The sequence below is a fragment of the Saccharomyces kudriavzevii genome, assembly GCF_947243775.1.
Source record: "Saccharomyces kudriavzevii IFO 1802 strain IFO1802 genome assembly, chromosome: 9".
NCBI classification, from domain to species: domain Eukaryota; kingdom Fungi; phylum Ascomycota; class Saccharomycetes; order Saccharomycetales; family Saccharomycetaceae; genus Saccharomyces; species Saccharomyces kudriavzevii.
In genome coordinates this window covers 196,676-215,283 of record NC_079280.1, presented here as the reverse complement: position 1 = coordinate 215,283, position 18,608 = coordinate 196,676, and the positions used below count along the sequence as shown (strand labels likewise).

Sequence of the window (18,608 nt, the reverse complement as noted above, 5' to 3'; positions counted from 1 at the left end):
TATATTAAAGAAAAATTACTGAACCATCTATTCTCTCAAGCCAAGGGTATATTGCCCTTTATTCTGAATAAACACATAATGCTTCTCCATTTGTTGACCAAAAACCCCACGGGTATCTTTATGCTGTGTCACTCAATGTTCGATGTCATTCTTTTTCGACTTCAACAAAATGGCATGCACGACATATAAATGACCAATACTTAATATCTTATACTTACGTTTGATGTGAAATACTACATAATTTAGTTTGAGACGTCATATTTCCCGACTATTTGATCGAATTTTGCGTCAATTTCTTGGTGGTGCTTGATGAATTCGTGTTCATGATCTACCTCTACCAACTGATTTGTCAGATCTTCAATGTCAAGACCTTGCATCAGAGCAAGCGTAATTTGGTCTGCTAGGAAGCTAGATTTGTACAATGCAGCATTTTCTTTTTGCTCGACGCTATAATAATCAGAAAGTAATAATTCAACAATACCTTGAGCTTCAGCCACGTTTTTTTGCTGTAGATGTAGATTGAGCAATCCCAACTGGGTTTTCCAAGTGGGGAAAGTTTGGGATAACTCTTCGTAATAGTAAAAATTGGAGGTCGCTGCTTCTTTGTTCATAGCAAACTTGATGTATGATTCGGCAAGGTTTAAAATCATTTCGTTGTCACCAGTTACAGTATCTTCAATAGCGTTAGTATAGTTATCAAAGATGGTAGAAGCGGTAGAGACGTGGTTGTTTAACAAAGAAACCTCGATAGCAAGTAGCAATAGTTCCGTGGTTCCTTCTGATTCATCATTATCGATGCCCTCCACACATGTCTCCAAACTTTCATCCAGTTTACCCAAGATAGCCTGAGCAGTGGCCAATAGATGTAATTCAAATGGTGAACTATGCTTATCCTTTAATAAACTTTCTAATTCTGTGATATCTTTCGTATCTAGAAATTGGACATATAAGTCCAAGGCCTTACCAAGCTTAGAGGAGGAGTCCTGTGACTGGTATTGCTTCAAGGCCAAAAGGGTTTTGGCCTTGTAGTATAATAAAGTGTTGTCTGTAGTCTTGTTGAATTTCTCTATTTCCTGCAAACATTGCACGAAGTTCCCCGTGTAGTAATTTTGTTTGATGTTGAAGTAATCCATGGCTCTTTGCTAGTTTTGATGTCCCTTACCGAGCCCTTAATAATGTGTTCTCACCAAGATACTTGACGTGTTTTCTGCATTAGCTTTAGTTTTTCGCTTGACAAAATATCAAAAACAACTATAGAAAAAAAAAATACTATGTCATATGGGACGCTGAATCACACAAATATATGCAAGATGAGTGGCTCTGAACTAGAGCAGGACCGCAAACAAACATGATTTTTCCACAACAATTGCACGATCAAAAGCAAGATCATTATGCGTTTTGAGCGTTACGCTTGGAATTATCGTAACTCCTGCATCTTCAAACTACTAATCTAAGATATCTTGCGGGAGAGTTCAAAGGATTATGAGGTGCCACGACATGCTATGTAGCAGACCGTAGTTGGCAATCCCATGGTCACCATCATTACCGTTTTAGTTGGTTTTTAAAGAGACGTGTTGTTGTCAGATACCGTCAGGTTCCTCAATAGGAAATTCGTTCTTAGTGATACCTGTATATTATTTCCGTGCTTTTGGCAGCGAAGAGAAAAAAGGACCCTTATTCCCGCAGGTTCATGTGAAGTAAGGGTGGACGCTTCACGGGCCAATGTGACAAAACCAATGAATGGAACTTAACGCTGCTTGTACTGAGTAATGGTGAATCTTTTGGAAGGCAACCCGGTAGTTATTGCAAAGGACTAACGGAAGAAGCAGGTGGCGATGCTGGGCACGGAAGGACCACAAAACGCTGAGAGCGGACAAGAAATGAATAATGAACTGCCTTTTATGAAGAAGCCTTGGTTCAAGAAGGCCTTCGAAAAGGCCGTCGAGTTCCATGATAAAGATGATTTGCTAGATGCGAGAGACAGACTGGAGCTGTCGAAGGCCTACAGATCCATTGCTAAAGCGGAGATGTGGGGTGGTTGGCTCGGCTTTTCAGCCGTATTTTTCACCCCATTTGCGTACCGTTACTATAAGACCAAAGCTATCAAGGGTGTAAAAGTGCCCAGAAATTTTGTTCTGGGAGTGATGGCTCTTTTTTTTGCTACAAATGCCGCTGGTAGGTCCATGTATACACGGAAACTGAACGAACGAGACCCCACTGGTGTCTTGACCGATAATTATACCAGCAAATATGGCGATGGCGTCTTGGAAACCGCTCAACCTGATCAAGCAAAAGAAATGTCGAGAAATCAAAGGCAGTATGAGATGATGAGACTTTTGAATCTAGGCTCTCCTTCAAGATGGTCAATGTACTTTTACATAACGTACCAGAACCCAGAGAGAAGATTGCCAGATCCGAAAGTAAAACTGCAGCAAATGAAAAAGGGCGAGTTTCTCAGTGGTTCGCCCTTCATGAACCAAAGAGATCCTATAGGACTGTACCGCAATAAGGGTAAAGAGGCTCCAGACTCGACTGATTGGGGCAGAGATGATAGTCACTTGCAGTCTTCCTGGGAAAAAATTAGGGCCGGCGACAATGGCTCACTTTCATCATGGGAAAATATAAGGAACCCCAGCAGGAATCAGTCACAAGAGCCGGGTGCTCGATTAGATGATGAATCCGATGTGTTCATCTCAGGATTGTCTGATGATAGTAATGCTATCGAAGAGCTGCCCTCGAAAGATGTATTCCAACGTCAACTGCGAGGCGGAAGAAATGGTGAAAATCGCTCGTAGAGAAGCCGTGCACACCAAGACAAGGGCAGTTGAAAGTGATCTTTCCAAAGGTAAATAACGCTAGATACTCGTGCAAAGTTCTTTGAAGGGCTCTTGAGGTTTTTAGATATCACTTATATTTACATATTGCTAGTAAGAAACCGTTTCTTATGCCTTATTTCCCCGCTTATTCGCGCCTGGTGGACTAAAGAAAAGAAAACATTAGAACACCAAAAGGAAAAAGATTTTCTTGTATCATACTCATTTATTCTTCACAAAACATAAATTAAATAAGTTAAAATCTAACTACATAAAATTCCATTAAGCTAAGACGTTGTCACCTCTCTTTTCATCTTTCAGATTCTTTAACTGTTTCAAGACCTCCTCGACAGAAACAGTGGCATTCTTACCCTGTTGTTCCATAACATCTCTGTTTCTAATGTTGACAGATTTTTCATTCATTTCTTGTTCACCAACAATGAAAATGAAGTTGTATTTCAGCATTTGCCCATTTCTGACCTTCTTTTGTAAAGTGTTACCGGTTAAGTCAACATCAGCATAGAAACCTGCATCATGTAATTTGTTGCGGACATCTTCAGCGTAGTCTTGATACTTAACACCAACTGGCACAACCAAGACTTGACGTGGAGATAACCAGAATGGCCATTTACCGGCAAAATGTTCGGTCAAAATGGCAGCCATTCTTTCAACAGACCCCAAAATGGCACGATGAATCATAACTGGTCTTTCGTAACTCTCGCTATCTTGATCCTTAGATTTGAACTCCAATTCAAATCTGTTTGGTAATTGGAAATCTAGTTGAATAGTGGCACATTGATGCCATCTCCTCAAGGCATCAGAGATCATGATATCAATCTTTGGACCGTAAAAAGCACCATCACCGGCGTTGATTTCCCAGTTACCACCCCATTTTCTCAAGGCAGATTCTAATTTAGATTCCGCAGCATCCCATGTTTCAATTTTACCAACGTATTTTTCTGGTCTAGTAGACAATTCCATCTTGAATTCAAATCCAAAGACACCGTAAATGTACTGCAGGAAATTGAAAATGTTTTCAATTTCGGTTTCAATTTGATCATGAGTACAGAAGATATGAGCGTCGTCTTGTTGAAATCTCCTAACACGAGTCAAACCAGACAAGGCACCGGAAAATTCATTTCTGTGGATGACACCGAAATCAGCAACTCTCCATGGTAATTCTCTGTAGGAACGTTCTCTAGATTTGAACATCAAACAATGACCTGGACAGTTCATTGGTTTTAAACCGAAAGTTTCCTTCTCTACTTCAAAAGTAAACATGTTCTCTTTGTAGTTAGCCCAATGACCTGAAGTTTCCCACAATTTGGAGTTGTACATGTTTGGTGTGATGACTTCTTCGTAGCCTCTCTTACGATATTCGGTTCTCAACAAGTCTACCAGGGTATTGTAAATTCTAGTACCATGGGGTAACCAGAAACAGGAACCTGGAGACATTTCATTGAATAAGAATAACTCTTGTTCTTTACCAATCTTTCTATGATCTCTCATAGAGGCCTCAGCCAAAAACTTCAAATGAGCGTCCATTAACTTTTTATCTGGGAAGGAGATACCGTAGACTCTTTGTAAAGAATCATTTGTGGCATCACCCAAGAAGTAACAAGAAGAGTTCTTCAACAACTTGAACGCCTTGATACGACCAGTATGAGGGATATGGGGACCAACACACAAATCGATCAACTTACCACAACGGTATACAGTAGTGGCACTGCCATCTGGAATTTTGGTTTGAACCAAATAAGTCTTGTATTTTGAATAGTGGAACATTTTCAAAAGATCTTCCTTCGACATGACCAATCTTTCGAATTTTTGCTTTTGCTTGATGACGTTCTTGGCAACACCTTCCAAGCCTGGGAAGTCCGCTTGTGAGACGGTTCTTTCTGGAGATTCTGAGATTTCTTTCATACTGTCTCTAACAGCCATTTCATAAAAAAACCCATCATCAGTTGGAGGACCCAAACAAATGTGAGCACCCAGATGGCATTCACAAGATTCACCCAAGACGTGGGCAGAGGAATGCCAGAAGACCTTTTTACCTTCCTCAGACTCGAAATCCAATAGTTCTAATTTGATTTCTTCGTCGCCTTCGCCTTCAAACGGTCTATCTAAATCCCATAATTGGCCATTAACCTTCGAAATACATAATCTGTCTGCCAAAGACTTGGAGATTCCCCTAGCAATATCCATTGGAGTAGTCTCCCAAGAAGTGGCTTCCTTCACGGCACCATCCTTCAAGACAATCTTCAATGAAACACGTGGCAAAGAGGCAACTTTATCATTATATGCCTTTTGCAATCTGTCAAACATTTCAATTCTTTCTTCAATAAAAGCTGGTTCAGGGTCCAAGTATAAGGATTGTTGCTTGGATTTTTTGTTATCCTTCTTGTTTGGTTTTGCAGCATCATTACCATCATCCTTGACGGAGAGGTTTTTAACTTGCTCAGCGACACATGCTTCACTAGCGCTCATCTCTGTTCTTACTTTCTTAATCTGCTGAATAATCTACCTTAGTTTTTAATATACCTTTTCAGATGACACATCATCTAATGCACGATATATCTTTCTTTTGTTGCCATCGCTAGTACTAATTTTTTCCGAGTGAAAAATCCTCGAAAATTTTTTTTGATGTTTAGATTGTCGTGGGAGATGATGGGTACTTTATACGCAATAAGTTTCATTTAGGCTGTCAAGAAAGCACTTATGTTCATTTGTAATGGCACAGATAGAAATATTCCCTAGGGGTACGAGTCCGGTCTCTTTGATGCCAATTTGATGACCGCTTGTCTTTTGTCTTTGTTCCTTGTTTGCTTTCAAGCATGTTTATTATTCGACTTTTCACTCTCTTGTTTAAAGGAAAAAAAAAATGAAAAATTGTAAACTCAGCTTGGCGATGCGATGAGTGAAAGACGTCACATTTCTAATTGAAGAAAGTGAAGGAGTGTAACCACAGAGTGAAGGTATCATGTCGACGTTATTATCCGAGGTGGAAAGCATGGATACTTTGTCGTATGTGAAGGATACAACGGCAACAGCAGGCGATCCGTCATCATCTACTAAATTGTTGGCTCCATCTATACAGGATGTGGATGCTGACCCAGAGGAACTGAGAACACTGCGTGGCCAAGGACGTTACTTCGGAATAAGGGATTACGATGCAGATGGCGCAATAATGGAAGCTGAACCCAAATGTAATAATTGCTCGCAAAGAGGCCATTTGAAGAGGAATTGCCCTCATGTAATATGTACTTATTGTGGATTTATGGATGACCATTATTCACAGCACTGCCCCAAAGCTATCATTTGTTCTAATTGTAATGCGAATGGCCATTATAAATCACAGTGTCCTCATAAATGGAAAAAAGTGTTCTGCACGCAATGTAATAGTAAGAGACATTCGAGAGAGAGATGTCCCAGTATTTGGAGGTCTTATTTGTTGAAAACCAAAGATTTGAGCAATGGAAAGCTTGACTTTGAAACCGTTTTCTGCTACAACTGTGGGGAAGGCGGCCATTTTGGCGATGATTGTGCGGAAAGAAGATCATCCAGAGTGCCGAACACCGATGGAAGTGCGTTTTGCGGTGACAACTTAGCGGTTGAATTCAAGCAACACTACTTCAACCAATTGAAGAGCCATACGAGAGAAGCCTCCGAAAGACAGATGGCCGAAGATGACGATAACGACCAAGGATTCAACCTCTACGATTATGAATATAACGACGATGCGTATGACTTCCCCGGTTCAAGGAATTATAGAGATAAAATGAAATGGAAGAACAAGATACAATCTGCAGGAAATAGTAATGGTAATGGTAATAGTAATGGTAACAATAGTTATAATAATAGTAATAACAAGAAAAAAAGGTCACCGTTTGGCCCACAGAATTACAAAGTGACGAAAAATAAAAAAGTGCATACACATCCTTTAGATTTCCCCAGGACACCCCAAAACTACAGAACAGGTGATTATTCTAGCAGTTCTAACTATAACAGACAAGAATTTCCAAGGGGACCTAAGAACAAAAGGGGCCAGTCTTACTCTAACAAAGGCCAAAGAAATGGACGTTATTAAAAATGACATGGAATTTTTTTTAATTCCTCTGGATAAAACATTTATACTAACTGGGATTTTTGTATCGATATAATAATAGGAAATAAAGGAAAGTACGTTTGTTTGAGGCTTGCATGATGTATGGATTGTATATTTGAAAAGAAATAATAGTTCTTCTAAAAAAAATGGTCTCTAGCGGGATCGAACCGCTGATCCCCGCGTTATTAGCACGGTGCCTTAACCAACTGGGCCAAGAGACCGGGAAACAGATGCTTATTTCATTTAAGTTGATTAAATCACGTTGAAGAAAGCCGAACTTGTGATTTGAACTGCCGAATTCATTGCCTTGTTTAGTAAGTGTTGAAACAGGTGGATTTATCATTGTCCACACAGGTAACTATAGTGACTGTTCTCAAATGTTCAGACTGTATACCAAAGTGTACGTCGTACGTGTTAGAACAAGCGGGTTTATCTGCGGCAACAATAATCAACCATCGTCCATTGCTTAGTAGCATGACAGATTCAAACGTTTATTATTTTCGCTAAAGCATTAAACCCTTTTAGAGTATGACGTGAAGTTATGAAACCACACAGATTCAGCTGCCGTCGATGTCTGGAGAAAGCTGAAGCGCAAGGAATGATGATTTAATAGGATTAATGGAAGACAACGCATAAAACAAGGATAGAAATATCTATAATATCACGTAGAATTGTTGATCCCTTCTATCGATTTCTGTGTTCCTGAGGAGAGCTTTTAGTATATTCTATGTACCTACTATGATTAGCTTTACCGGATGATGGAGTCCCAATAATTTATCACGGGATTCACACTCTTCTCAGTTGAAACAATGACCGTTATATGGACCGACTCAACTTAGATAGTAACGGGACCTCTAGAAGTCAGCTTTGCCAACTGATTTACCAAGTAGGTGAATTTCTAACTGTCTCTCCACGATTTTATTGGTTGGGAAAGAATTCGATGACCCGAATTCGCCAAACGACAAAAATTGAAGGAATGACCTATTGTTTTGACAGTTTTTTTTACAGAAAAGTAGTGTAACCAACAAAACACCTGGTATAAGAAGCTGAAGCAATCGCACACGACGCATTCTGCAGTAGTCATACATAGGACAGAGACCAGCAAACGTTTCCTCTAATTTTATTTTATAGTAATGCCGCCTTTACCTGTACTTAACAGACCTCAAATTCATACGTCAGTCACTGAAATAAGTCATGCCATCGATCGTACAATCAAGGAGGAACTGTTTCCAGTTGCCTATACCACTGAGGAAGAACAGTATTTCAAGACTAACCCAAAACCAGCTTATATCGATGAATTGATAAAGGATGCTAAAGAGTTTATTGATTTGCAGTATTCCTTGAACCGTGACAAAATAGTTCTTATTACCTCCGGCGGTACTACTGTTCCATTGGAGAACAATACGGTGCGTTTTATTGACAACTTCTCTGCTGGTACTCGTGGTGCATCCAGCGCCGAACAGTTTTTAGCCAATGGGTACAGTGTTATATTTCTTCATAGGGAATTTTCATTGACTCCGTATAATAGGTCCTTCTCCCATAGCATTGACACTCTGTTTTTAGATTACATTGATTCTGAAGGCAAGATCAAGCCGGAGTTTTCTGAGAACGTTTTGAAGAACAAAAGACTATATGAAAAGTACATGGAACAAGAAGAGAAACTACTTTTGTTACCGTTCACCACTGTAAACCAATACCTGTGGTCGTTGAAAAGTATAGCCAGGCTATTGAACAATAGTGGTTGCCTCTTTTATTTAGCTGCAGCTGTCAGTGATTTTTTTGTTCCATATTCAAGACTACCTCAACACAAGATTCAATCAGGAGATAATGGTAAAATGGGAGCAAATAATGACACTGAGGGCACGACTAGGACTACCTCCGATGGTAAACTAATAGTTAACCTGGACCCCGTTCCTAAGTTTTTGAGAAGACTTGTGGAATCGTGGGCCACTCAAGCTATGATTGTTTCGTTCAAGTTAGAAACCGATGAATCCATGCTACTGTACAAATCCACACAGGCGCTAGATAGATATAACCATCAACTAGTCATCGGAAACCTGTTGCAGACCAGGAACAAACAAGTCATCTTCGTATCTCCTGGAAACAGGAAGGGAGACTGGGTACGCTTAGATGAGAATCATCATAGCATCGAAGAGATGATAATTCCAGAGGTCATCGCACGCCATGATCAATGGGTAGCACAATCAAAAACCAAGTCAGCTACAAAGCAGACTTAAACAATGTGTGCAATCACAACCATTTGTATCAACCAATTGAAATGTGTGTAAATTTATCTATGTTACTCAATATAGTTCCTTATTTAATCTTTCTTTTCCGCTCTATCTTCCAGTTCTTCTATCAAGTGTCTTTTTTCTCAATATTTCACTTATGTACTATAGATCATTTCGCCTGAATTTTGAGAAAGAAAAAACGCAAACAATTTTCCAGGTAAATGAACCCTTGAAGAAGACTCAAAAGAAACAACAAGATCTGTAGAGCTCTGTGTGCATTGTGTTCAAGACTGATGGCTATTCAAAAAATTGGTAACAAGGATTTGTCCCGCAAGGACAAAAGAAGATTCAATATCGAATCGAAAGTGAGCAAGATTTATCAAAATTTCTATTTTGAGAGGGATAGCCAATATAAAGATAGGCTGACAGCGTTGCAGACAGATTTAACTTCCTTGCATCAAGGTGATAACGGTCAATATGCTCGTCAAGTACGAGACTTGGAGGAAGGGCGAGATCTAGAGTTGGTCAGATTGCGCCTTTTCGAAGAGTACCGTGTCTCTCGTTCTGGTATCGAATTTCAAGAAGATATCGAAAAAGCCAAGGCAGAACATGAAAAGCTCATCAAATTGTGCAAGGAAAGACTTTATTCGTCTATAGAACAAAAAATAAAGAAACTACAGGAAGAAAGATTACTGATGGATGTGGCCAATATACACTCCTACGCCATGAATTATAGCAGGCCGCAATACCAGAAAAACACCAGGAGTCACACTGTAAGTGGTTGGGACTCCTCATCTAATGAGTACGGAAGAGATACAGCTAACGAAAGCGCTACTGACGCAGGTGCTGGGAATGATCGAAGAACATTAAGAAAAAGAAACGCTTCTAAGGAAGTAAGAGGTACCATCAATAATCAAGAAGAATCTGATTTCCAGACTGGTAATGGTTCTGGAAGCAATGGCCAGGATTCTAAACAGGGGTCCCAATTCCCCCATTTTAACAACTTAGGCTACAAGTCAGGCGTGGCCTCTGACTCGGACTTCCTACAAGGTATAAACGAAGGCACTGACCTGTATGCATTTCTATTCGGCGAGAAGAATGCCAAAGACAACACCAATGGCAATGAAAAGAAAAAAAACCGTGGGGCCCAACGATACTCCACTAAAACTGCGCCGCCTTTGCAATCTCTGAATCCAGACGAGGTCACTGAGGACATTTCCTTGATTAGGGAACTAACAGGCCAGCCTCCAGCACCTTTCAAACTAAGATCCGACTAATTGCCTTGTTTGTTTTGCTAACCTGCCATTCCAATCTTGTATTAAATTATGATGACTTTATTCCAATCTGAGCTCTTTTTACTTGTGTTTTTTCGGATACGATTGACGAAAATTAAGAATGAAAAAAGAAAAAAAAGCTGAAAATAATGGTGTTCAACGACTATATCGATCTTCGATTACAAGTGTAGGTGCGTGTGAAAAGGAGCAGAAATATACATGTTATTTGGTTGCTATTAGCATGGCGATCAATTTAAAGCCAAAAGTGAGAAGACTCTTGCTGGATAAGCGTCAACAAAAGCGATATGTTTTTCTTTTGATGGCATTCGTCTTCACGATACTGTACCGTATGGGCAAGTGGCCGTTTGCCTCAAAGAATATTGCGCTTGATCCGCATAATTTGCCTTACTCCTTCCAGGATTATTCGGGCAAAGATGAGCCATTTTTCCGGGGCTGCACTGATACAAATCTGTATTTACAAGACCCAGATTATGCCAAAATGAACGCATCTTTTGTTATGCTTACAAGAAACGAAGAATTAGGCGATGTACTGAAAACTATGAGAAGTATAGAGGGCCATTTTAATCAATGGTTTGGGTATCCATACGTGTTTTTGAATGATAGACCATTTACAGATCATTTTAAGGGTCAAATTCAAGCTGCAACTAATGCCACTGTCGAGTTTGGCACTATTAATGAAACTGCATGGGAATTTCCTGCTGAAGTGCGCGATTCATTACTGTTCAAGACTGCATTGGAAGATCAGAATGATCGAGGAATAATGTACGGTAATATGGAATCATACCACAAGATGTGCCGATTTTATTCCGGACTGTTTTACAAGCATCCATTAGTCTCTAAGTATGAATGGTACTGGAGGATAGAGCCAGATGTTGACTTTTTTTGTGACATCTCGTACGACCCTTTTCTAGAGATGGCCAAAAATAATAAGAAATACGGGTTCACCGTATTGATAACTGAATTGTACTGGACTGTTCCCAATTTGTTTAGAACAACAAAGAGTTTCATCAGGAAAACAGCAGGTTTGAAGGAGAACCTGGGTACACTATGGAAATTGTTTACATTTAATTATAATATTCTAGACACAGAAGATGAAGAAATCTCTAGATGGGTAAATTATCCGTCAGATGCGAAACCGAAATTGACTGAAAAGTTGATGGTAGACTTCTTACTGGAGAACCGGGGCCAACTTGATAATGAAGAAGATTTGGAAGGTATACAATATCTGGTGGAAAGGGCTCGTTCTAAGATGCCATTGATGGAAGATTCCATTGAGGGAGAAGACTACAATTTGTGCCATTTTTGGAGTAATTTTGAAATTGCTCGCGTCGATTTATTCGATAATGAAGTCTACAACGCTTATTTCAAATATTTGGAAGAATCGAACGGTTTCTGGACCGAAAGATGGGGGGACGCACCAATTCATTCGATCGGATTAGGAATGATTCTGGACCTAGAAGACGTACATTATTTTAGGGACATTGGTTATAGACATTCATCCCTGGAACATTGCCCAAAAAATGCCATACAAGGCGAGAGCAATTCTGGCGAATTTGATGACGGCTTTGACTTCGGATGTGGGTGTCGATGTGTCTGTCCTAAAAATGAAGAAGATATCGAAGATAATTCTACTCCCTGCATGGATATTTTTTTCGAGTTACTTCAAGGCAAAGAATACGAGAAGGATTTCCCAGGGTGCTATAAGCCGTCCATAAAAGACAAGGACGTGATCGAAGAAATTAGGAGAGATAATTTTAGAGTAATTGAATAGATACGGCATTTTTTATACATTTATATGTATGCTTAAATTCAAGCAAAGAGCTGGATCAGAATGACCCAGCGTCTGCGCACGAAGAACATACCTGTTGGTCGTCAGAAAGGCAAATCTCACTGCTGCACGGCAATCGTGCATGTTCCTTACCTCTTAAATTATAAATAGCATGAACAGAATAACAAATTTATTATTTTTCGATTGCTGCGATTTTTCCGTTAGGCAGGGGGCACTTATGTCTTATAAGGCAACATCCCATTTTGTTCAAGATATTTCAAGAAAGGACCTTCAAGAAGAAATGTGAAGAGAAACGACAAACTTCATAAAAATATTGTACAAATAACGACTTCAAGTCTGTCTGCAACACAAGGAATGTCTGCGAATCCCACTCCTGATGATGCTAAGGATGAAGTTCTGTCGCCATTCCGCCGACTATACGGTTTAACAAAGACCCCTTATCCAGCACTTGTCAGTGCGGCACTACTAGCGTCAACACCAGTACTATCTCCATCTTTGAAAGTCCCTTCAACACAGCCTCCCGCTCTTTCAATACCAATGTTCAGAGTATTTTCTAGATCACCTACTCCTAGGATTGGTATAACTACTAAGACGGCCCTTTTTTTTTCTACGATGCAAGCTATAGGGGCATACATGATCTATGACAACGACTTGGAGAATGGAGCTGGCTTCATTGCTACATGGTCTGCCCTGTACTTGATCGTGGGTGGCAAAAAATCTTTCAGTGCGTTAAGATATGGAAGAACTTGGCCATTGGTGCTATCGTCCGTATCATTGGCAAACGCCGTTCTTTACGGTCAAAGATTCCTTGCCACTGGGTTCCAATGATGTATATATCTGCACACTACTGTTTATGTACTTCTATATGTTATGTATCACCTGTATTGAAACACGTGATTTTGCATGAGTTGACTTTTCCTTCAAATCTCTCTGCTCCTATCATGCACTTGTATCTGATTTATCCGAGGCCAAATTTAGCCCTCAAATAGATAAGAAGCAAGCAACAAACACCAAAGGAAAAGCGAATTTACACAAGTAAGACATATAATACCGAGAGAGAACATTCTGAGCTATGGAGCCTTCATCGAGTGCCCTTTCGTCCACAGCGAATTTAGTTAAAACAATAGTCGGCGCTGGTACATTAGCCATTCCGTACAGTTTTAAAAGTGACGGGGTACTAGTAGGCGTTCTCTTGACATTATTAGCTGCGGTGACATCCGGACTGGGTCTCTTCGTGCTTTCCAAATGTTCCAAGACTTTAATCAACCCAAGAAACTCTTCTTTCTTTACCTTATGCATGCTCACTTATCCCACTTTAGCCCCCATATTTGACCTGGCTATGATCGTTCAATGTTTTGGTGTTGGGTTGAGTTATTTGGTCCTTATCGGCGATCTCTTTCCGGGACTATTTGGCGGAGAGAGAAACTATTGGGTAATTGCATCTACTGCGATCATTATACCTTTGTGTTTAGTGAAAAAACTAGATCAATTGAAATATTCAAGTATACTGGGTCTTTTTGCATTAGCCTACATATCAATTTTAGTCTTTAGTCATTTTGTGTTTGAGCTGGCGAAGGGTGAGCTAACCGAAGTATTAAAAAACGACGTATCCTGGTGGAAAATCCACGATTTCAAGGGTTTATTATCAACTTTTAGCATCATAATTTTCGCTTATACGGGCTCAATGAACCTATTCCCCATGATAAATGAACTAAAGGACAACAGCATGGGAAATATTACTTTAGTTATCAATAACTCGATATCTCTGTCAACAGCACTATTTCTGATTGTCGGCTTATCAGGATATCTAACCTTTGGCAACAGTACCCTGGGCAATTTAATATTAAATTACGATCCTAACTCAGTTTGGATAATAATTGGTAAATTTTGCCTAGGATCAATGCTAATCCTGTCGTTCCCTCTTCTATTTCAGCCCTTACGTGTAGCCGTCAATAATGTTATAATCTGGATCGAGATAACTTTTGGTAACGCCGATCCGGAAGAGGACCCACAAGTTTCCGAATACACGCGAGCTTCTGATTTAAGACCGATTAGTATGACCGTCGAAGATCCCACCCAGTCTAATAATGCGCTGGAGGCAGCGTCATATGATGCACAAGACCGTTTACTACCCAACGGAACCTTCGGAAATGGCTCAATTGAGAGTCAAGATAACAGTAATAATGAAAGAGGCACCATGGCAGTCCCCACGGATAATGAACATCATGCACCCTTTGTTAGGTCTAGATTTTACTTGATTACTGCATTACTTTTGATAAGTATGTACACGTTGGCATTATCCGTCGAGTCATTTGCATTGGTCCTTTCCTTAGTGGGAGCCACAGGTTCAACATCAATCTCATTCACCATACCTGGCTTATTAGGGTATAAGCTAATTGGTTCTGACTCTTTAGCCGTTGGGAAAATGATCCCACCAAGAGATAGGTTTTATAAAAGGTGTAGCTTGTTTTTGATATTTTACGGGTTATCCGTGATGTTTCTATCCCTGTACATCACTTTATTTAATAATTCAGATGAAGCCTAAAAAGGTCGGTTATAATTCAAGAGATTTATGATATCTGAGTTTTTAAAATACTATAGTTAACAGTAAATACAGGTTAGAACAGCAAGCAAGGACTAAAAGAATAGAATCTCCCTCGTTATACTTTACGCGATCATTTTAGTAGTTGTACTTCTATTTCCCACATTCACAAAAAATGTGAGATGCGAGAGTTTGGAAAAAAAGAACTCCGAAGCGGGGAGTCGAACCCCGGTCTCCACGGTGAGAACGTGATGTGATAGCCGTTACACTACATCGGATGTAATTGTTGTAAAATACTCCGACCAATACTGAATATAGCATATTAAGTAAGTTTCACTCTCCAAGTACACCCGTGCTGTGCTACCTTTTTCAGAGAGTAAATATTTATCGTATCAAATGTTTACTGACTATTCTAGTAGTAGAGCGGCCCAACATATTGTTGGGACAAGTAGGTTCATCATTATTCACATAACTAGTCTTGTTTCAGGATGAAGAATGTTGAAATGACGTTCTACTGGTGGGTGCACTTGGAGTCAAAGATCCATTAATTGAACATCAACTTGGAATTTATGTATAAATGATATGAGTCGTTACATTGAACTTATAGTAAATTCCCTAGGTTATTGTTATGTTGAACATACTTAATATGTCCAATCGGCGTGTGTTTTATATACCTCTCTTATATAAGTATAAGAAAGATTTCTGCTTTTATTCTTAATTAATACTACGAATTATCAACACATATATCTTTATCTTCAAGCTGCTTCATTCTTATCGACTACAAATCCAATTGGTAAAACCTCAAAGTTTATTTCTTTTACGTTGATAACTACTAATATTAATAAGCTATAAAAGTAGGTATTTCTATGGTATTTAACGCGGTAATTCTAACAATTTTGAATACCACTGAAAATCTAACCTGTTACACCATTTCATGGCCCAGGAGTGGTTCCTTCTCAAAGGAACTGTCGTTTACATCAAGAGACACGCTGTGCGCTTCTAGTTGGTCTCCATAATAAGTGAATAACAGGAAATCAACAACTGCATTAAGTTGCCAGAAAAAAAGCCGTATTAGTCTGCTTAAGTGAATATTTTGATCAGTTTTGAAAAATATGTCAATTTTTACTAAGGAATAAACCCCGGAAGAGAACGTTCCTAAGCATAGTAGCACATGCTTCATCTTGAACCATTTAGGATGACGAATACTAGCAACACAGCGAGAGCATATGTTTTTCGAGCACCTCTTTGGCTTTCTATAGAATTGCTGCTCGTAGAAGCCATTTTTTAATAGTAAAAATTCATGCACTACGAAAATGAAAATTGCTATTGAACCTAGGAAACCTTGTACACTCATAATCGCAAACACTTTTGGATACTGTTCTTCCAAAGGGGACAATGATGGAATCAGGAAGGTATTGGTTGCATAAACAATATCAGCGACCTTAGATAATTTTTCAACGATCCGAAAAAACTTGGATCTGGGTATTTCTTCTTGATTTATAGTAACACTAGGTTCCATCTCTTTTGTACTTTCCATCATCCAAATACAAGAAGGAACAACGCCGGCGTATTTGTATTTGGTGACTAACAGAGGAGCGAAACGGCTCTTTTAACAATGAAGTTCTTTTCAAGTTCTTCATATTGTTGAGGTAAGGAAAGCGGCTTTTTGGATAGCCAAAATACCGCAATGTAGATTTCAAGCTATCTAAGGGTGGTCTCTCCACCCCAATTAGATTATAATCTATTGCGTAATAATTACTAGTTTAGAGATATCTTATATATTTTATATATTCACATATTTATATATTTATATGTATACATATTAGAGTGTGAGTTGAAGTGTTCGTTGGGTTTATTATGGAATAGTGGTAAACGTAAGCGATTTTTCACTGTGAACGTGCAAGCGGCTAATGCGGATTAAAAGAGAAAAAGAAACTCACCAAATAGTTGAAGCGACTCAGCAATGAAACTTGAAACTGATCTACTCTATCAACTAGTTAAAAGTACCGTGGTATTCCACCTTCTATTCCACCCTCTTTTCCTCCGTGCATTTGGATGAGATAACGATGCTGCTCTTTTGACATTGCACAACTTTCAACTACCAGATCCGATTAATTCAGTAGCGTATACCAAAATAGTACAGAAAATATTGCACCAATTCCAGAACCCCCATGAATCTACTATAATTTCTGGCTGCTCTGCGCCGAACCACTTCTCACTGCAACCCCATATACATAAGTCTTTCTTTAGCTCACCGGAATATTGCAAAATCAAATGCGTATACATAGCGATTAGGATACAGGGACTATACCAATATAATCCCCTCATGATCCGACGACTCTTGCGTAACTGCTTGTCATTCTTTCTTTGTAATGCTGGTATAATTCTCGTTGCTGAGTAAAACATAAGAACTCTGAAGCATAAATTGATGACTATGGCGGGTGAAACTGATTCGCTTGCCATCTTAATCGTGACTTGACAAAACTCATTAATGGATAGCGGAACGCTAAAGGTAAAATTCTTAAAAAATTTCCAAAATGGTCTAGATATCAACGATACTTTTTCAAATGACAAAATACTAATGATTTTATCATGGAAATCGCCAGTTTTCTTTCTTCCTCTGGGTATGAAGGACCCCCATAACATTTCGGCATTTTTCAATACAACATTATGGAAGTAGCATAAAAGATTATCCGCCGTTGGCAAGTTTCTTTGGTGCTTTTGCCAAACGTCTTTGAACAAATCTAGAATTTCATCGGTTGCCGTAGTAGCTAACTTGGGCGAAATTTCATAAATGCAACGAACAATATACGCAAAAAATAATGAACTTTCTATAACGGATCCTTTTTGACTCACAATACCATATAAACCCAACCCACATACCATCGACAAAACAAATCCTAATAGGGATGCTGTTTGGATGGATAGTGGCCATATCGGGGTCACATAAATCCGATACAAATAATAAAGTGAAGCAGTGATCACACCTCCAGAAGCCAGTAATGACGAAATAATCCACGTGTTTGAATTCAGGTCATTCGATAACCATCTGTTAGTTTCCCCGACGGCCTGAATGGCTAAAATAGTGAAAAAACCCTCTGATAGAGTGAAAAAAGGCGTAGACTTGGTAAGTACGAATTGCCATGGTTGAACAACAAATCGATAGTAATAATAATATAGCACATAGTTGATTTGATTCGAATTCAGGCTATCCTTCAAAGCATCCAAAAACGACTCCGACTCATTAGATCTATTTTTCAGGACGTTTCCTAATTCATCGTTAGAGAATCCGGATAAGAACAAATATAATAAAGATGCAATGACGAAATGTTGTGAATAATACAGGCAGTTGGTCAAAAAAATGTATAGCTTTCCTCCGTGTCGTTTCGCCAACACATTCAGCGTTGTAGTTATGAAATACAAAGTGAACAGCGTCACTGTAAAGGAAAGACCACACTCCAAACCGCCGACTTTGAACGAGATTGGAATTGAAAGTAGTGTGAATAACAGGTAGAAACACGCTGCACAGACTCTTCCACTCTGCATGAAGCTTTTGGATAAGCTGGTCATTGTTGCCTAATCTTTAGCGTGGTCGGCCACAAACAGCACCTCTCCGATGGACCTAGGCGATTATGCGAATGAGGGAGGGGGGAAAAACAGAAACAAGCTCCAGGAACACTATTAAGAACCACCTACACGTCGCACACAGCACTTCAAGTACCACTACCCTTCGAATCTTCTATCTTTATTCATCTTCTCATCAATCATCTCTCCCAAACTAGTAACCGCTCCAGTCCCTTGCTCCGATTCAAACTGATGGGCCTCCTCGTGTT

At 39.4% G+C, this 18,608-nt stretch overlaps 11 protein-coding genes and 2 non-coding genes across 13 annotated transcripts; 7 read left to right on the top strand and 6 right to left on the bottom strand.

Moving 5' to 3' along the window:
• Nucleotides 1-242: 242 nt before the first annotated feature.
• Nucleotides 243-1,133, bottom strand: SEC28 (coatomer subunit epsilon; the record flags this gene model as incomplete). Its single annotated transcript, XM_056228700.1, has 1 exon — nucleotides 243-1,133. One exon carries the CDS (start codon nucleotides 1,131-1,133, stop codon nucleotides 243-245), a length of 891 nt encoding a protein of 296 aa, XP_056088396.1.
• A 702-nt stretch (nucleotides 1,134-1,835) lies between these two features.
• RCI37 (Rci37p) lies at nucleotides 1,836-2,795 on the top strand (the record flags this gene model as incomplete). The annotated part of the gene is made up of 1 exon (XM_056228699.1): nucleotides 1,836-2,795. The coding sequence occupies one exon, from the start codon at nucleotides 1,836-1,838 to the stop codon at nucleotides 2,793-2,795; it is 960 nt and encodes a 319-aa protein (XP_056088395.1).
• A 300-nt stretch (nucleotides 2,796-3,095) lies between these two features.
• On the bottom strand, nucleotides 3,096-5,300 carry THS1 (threonine--tRNA ligase THS1; the record flags this gene model as incomplete). Its single annotated transcript, XM_056228698.1, has 1 exon — nucleotides 3,096-5,300. The coding sequence occupies one exon, from the start codon at nucleotides 5,298-5,300 to the stop codon at nucleotides 3,096-3,098; it is 2,205 nt and encodes a 734-aa protein (XP_056088394.1).
• Nucleotides 5,301-5,793: 493 nt separating this feature from the next.
• On the top strand, nucleotides 5,794-6,900 carry AIR1 (TRAMP complex RNA-binding subunit; the record flags this gene model as incomplete). Its single annotated transcript, XM_056228697.1, has 1 exon — nucleotides 5,794-6,900. The coding sequence occupies one exon, from the start codon at nucleotides 5,794-5,796 to the stop codon at nucleotides 6,898-6,900; it is 1,107 nt and encodes a 368-aa protein (XP_056088393.1).
• Nucleotides 6,901-7,065: 165 nt separating this feature from the next.
• On the bottom strand, nucleotides 7,066-7,139 carry Skdi_9.trna4I. Its single transcript has one exon. It is a non-coding gene; the product is annotated as a tRNA-Ile (tRNA).
• A 912-nt stretch (nucleotides 7,140-8,051) lies between these two features.
• CAB2 (phosphopantothenate--cysteine ligase CAB2) lies at nucleotides 8,052-9,155 on the top strand (the record flags this gene model as incomplete). The annotated part of the gene is made up of 1 exon (XM_056228696.1): nucleotides 8,052-9,155. One exon carries the CDS (start codon nucleotides 8,052-8,054, stop codon nucleotides 9,153-9,155), a length of 1,104 nt encoding a protein of 367 aa, XP_056088392.1.
• Nucleotides 9,156-9,442: 287 nt separating this feature from the next.
• On the top strand, nucleotides 9,443-10,426 carry SDS3 (Sds3p; the record flags this gene model as incomplete). Its single annotated transcript, XM_056228695.1, has 1 exon — nucleotides 9,443-10,426. One exon carries the CDS (start codon nucleotides 9,443-9,445, stop codon nucleotides 10,424-10,426), a length of 984 nt encoding a protein of 327 aa, XP_056088391.1.
• A 238-nt stretch (nucleotides 10,427-10,664) lies between these two features.
• Nucleotides 10,665-12,215, top strand: KTR7 (putative mannosyltransferase; the record flags this gene model as incomplete). The annotated part of the gene is made up of 1 exon (XM_056228694.1): nucleotides 10,665-12,215. The coding sequence occupies one exon, from the start codon at nucleotides 10,665-10,667 to the stop codon at nucleotides 12,213-12,215; it is 1,551 nt and encodes a 516-aa protein (XP_056088390.1).
• Nucleotides 12,216-12,587: 372 nt separating this feature from the next.
• On the top strand, nucleotides 12,588-13,061 carry AIM19 (Aim19p; the record flags this gene model as incomplete). Its single annotated transcript, XM_056228693.1, has 1 exon — nucleotides 12,588-13,061. The coding sequence occupies one exon, from the start codon at nucleotides 12,588-12,590 to the stop codon at nucleotides 13,059-13,061; it is 474 nt and encodes a 157-aa protein (XP_056088389.1).
• A 244-nt stretch (nucleotides 13,062-13,305) lies between these two features.
• On the top strand, nucleotides 13,306-14,778 carry AVT7 (Avt7p; the record flags this gene model as incomplete). The annotated part of the gene is made up of 1 exon (XM_056228691.1): nucleotides 13,306-14,778. The coding sequence occupies one exon, from the start codon at nucleotides 13,306-13,308 to the stop codon at nucleotides 14,776-14,778; it is 1,473 nt and encodes a 490-aa protein (XP_056088388.1).
• Nucleotides 14,779-14,981: 203 nt separating this feature from the next.
• On the bottom strand, nucleotides 14,982-15,053 carry Skdi_9.trna3E. The gene has a single exon. It is a non-coding gene; the product is annotated as a tRNA-Glu (tRNA).
• Nucleotides 15,054-15,697: 644 nt separating this feature from the next.
• SKDI09G0805 (uncharacterized protein) lies at nucleotides 15,698-16,315 on the bottom strand (the record flags this gene model as incomplete). The annotated part of the gene is made up of 1 exon (XM_056228690.1): nucleotides 15,698-16,315. One exon carries the CDS (start codon nucleotides 16,313-16,315, stop codon nucleotides 15,698-15,700), a length of 618 nt encoding a protein of 205 aa, XP_056088387.1.
• Nucleotides 16,316-16,869: 554 nt separating this feature from the next.
• On the bottom strand, nucleotides 16,870-18,345 carry ICE2 (Ice2p; the record flags this gene model as incomplete). Its single annotated transcript, XM_056228689.1, has 1 exon — nucleotides 16,870-18,345. One exon carries the CDS (start codon nucleotides 18,343-18,345, stop codon nucleotides 16,870-16,872), a length of 1,476 nt encoding a protein of 491 aa, XP_056088386.1.
• Between the last annotated feature and the right edge of the window lie 263 nt (nucleotides 18,346-18,608).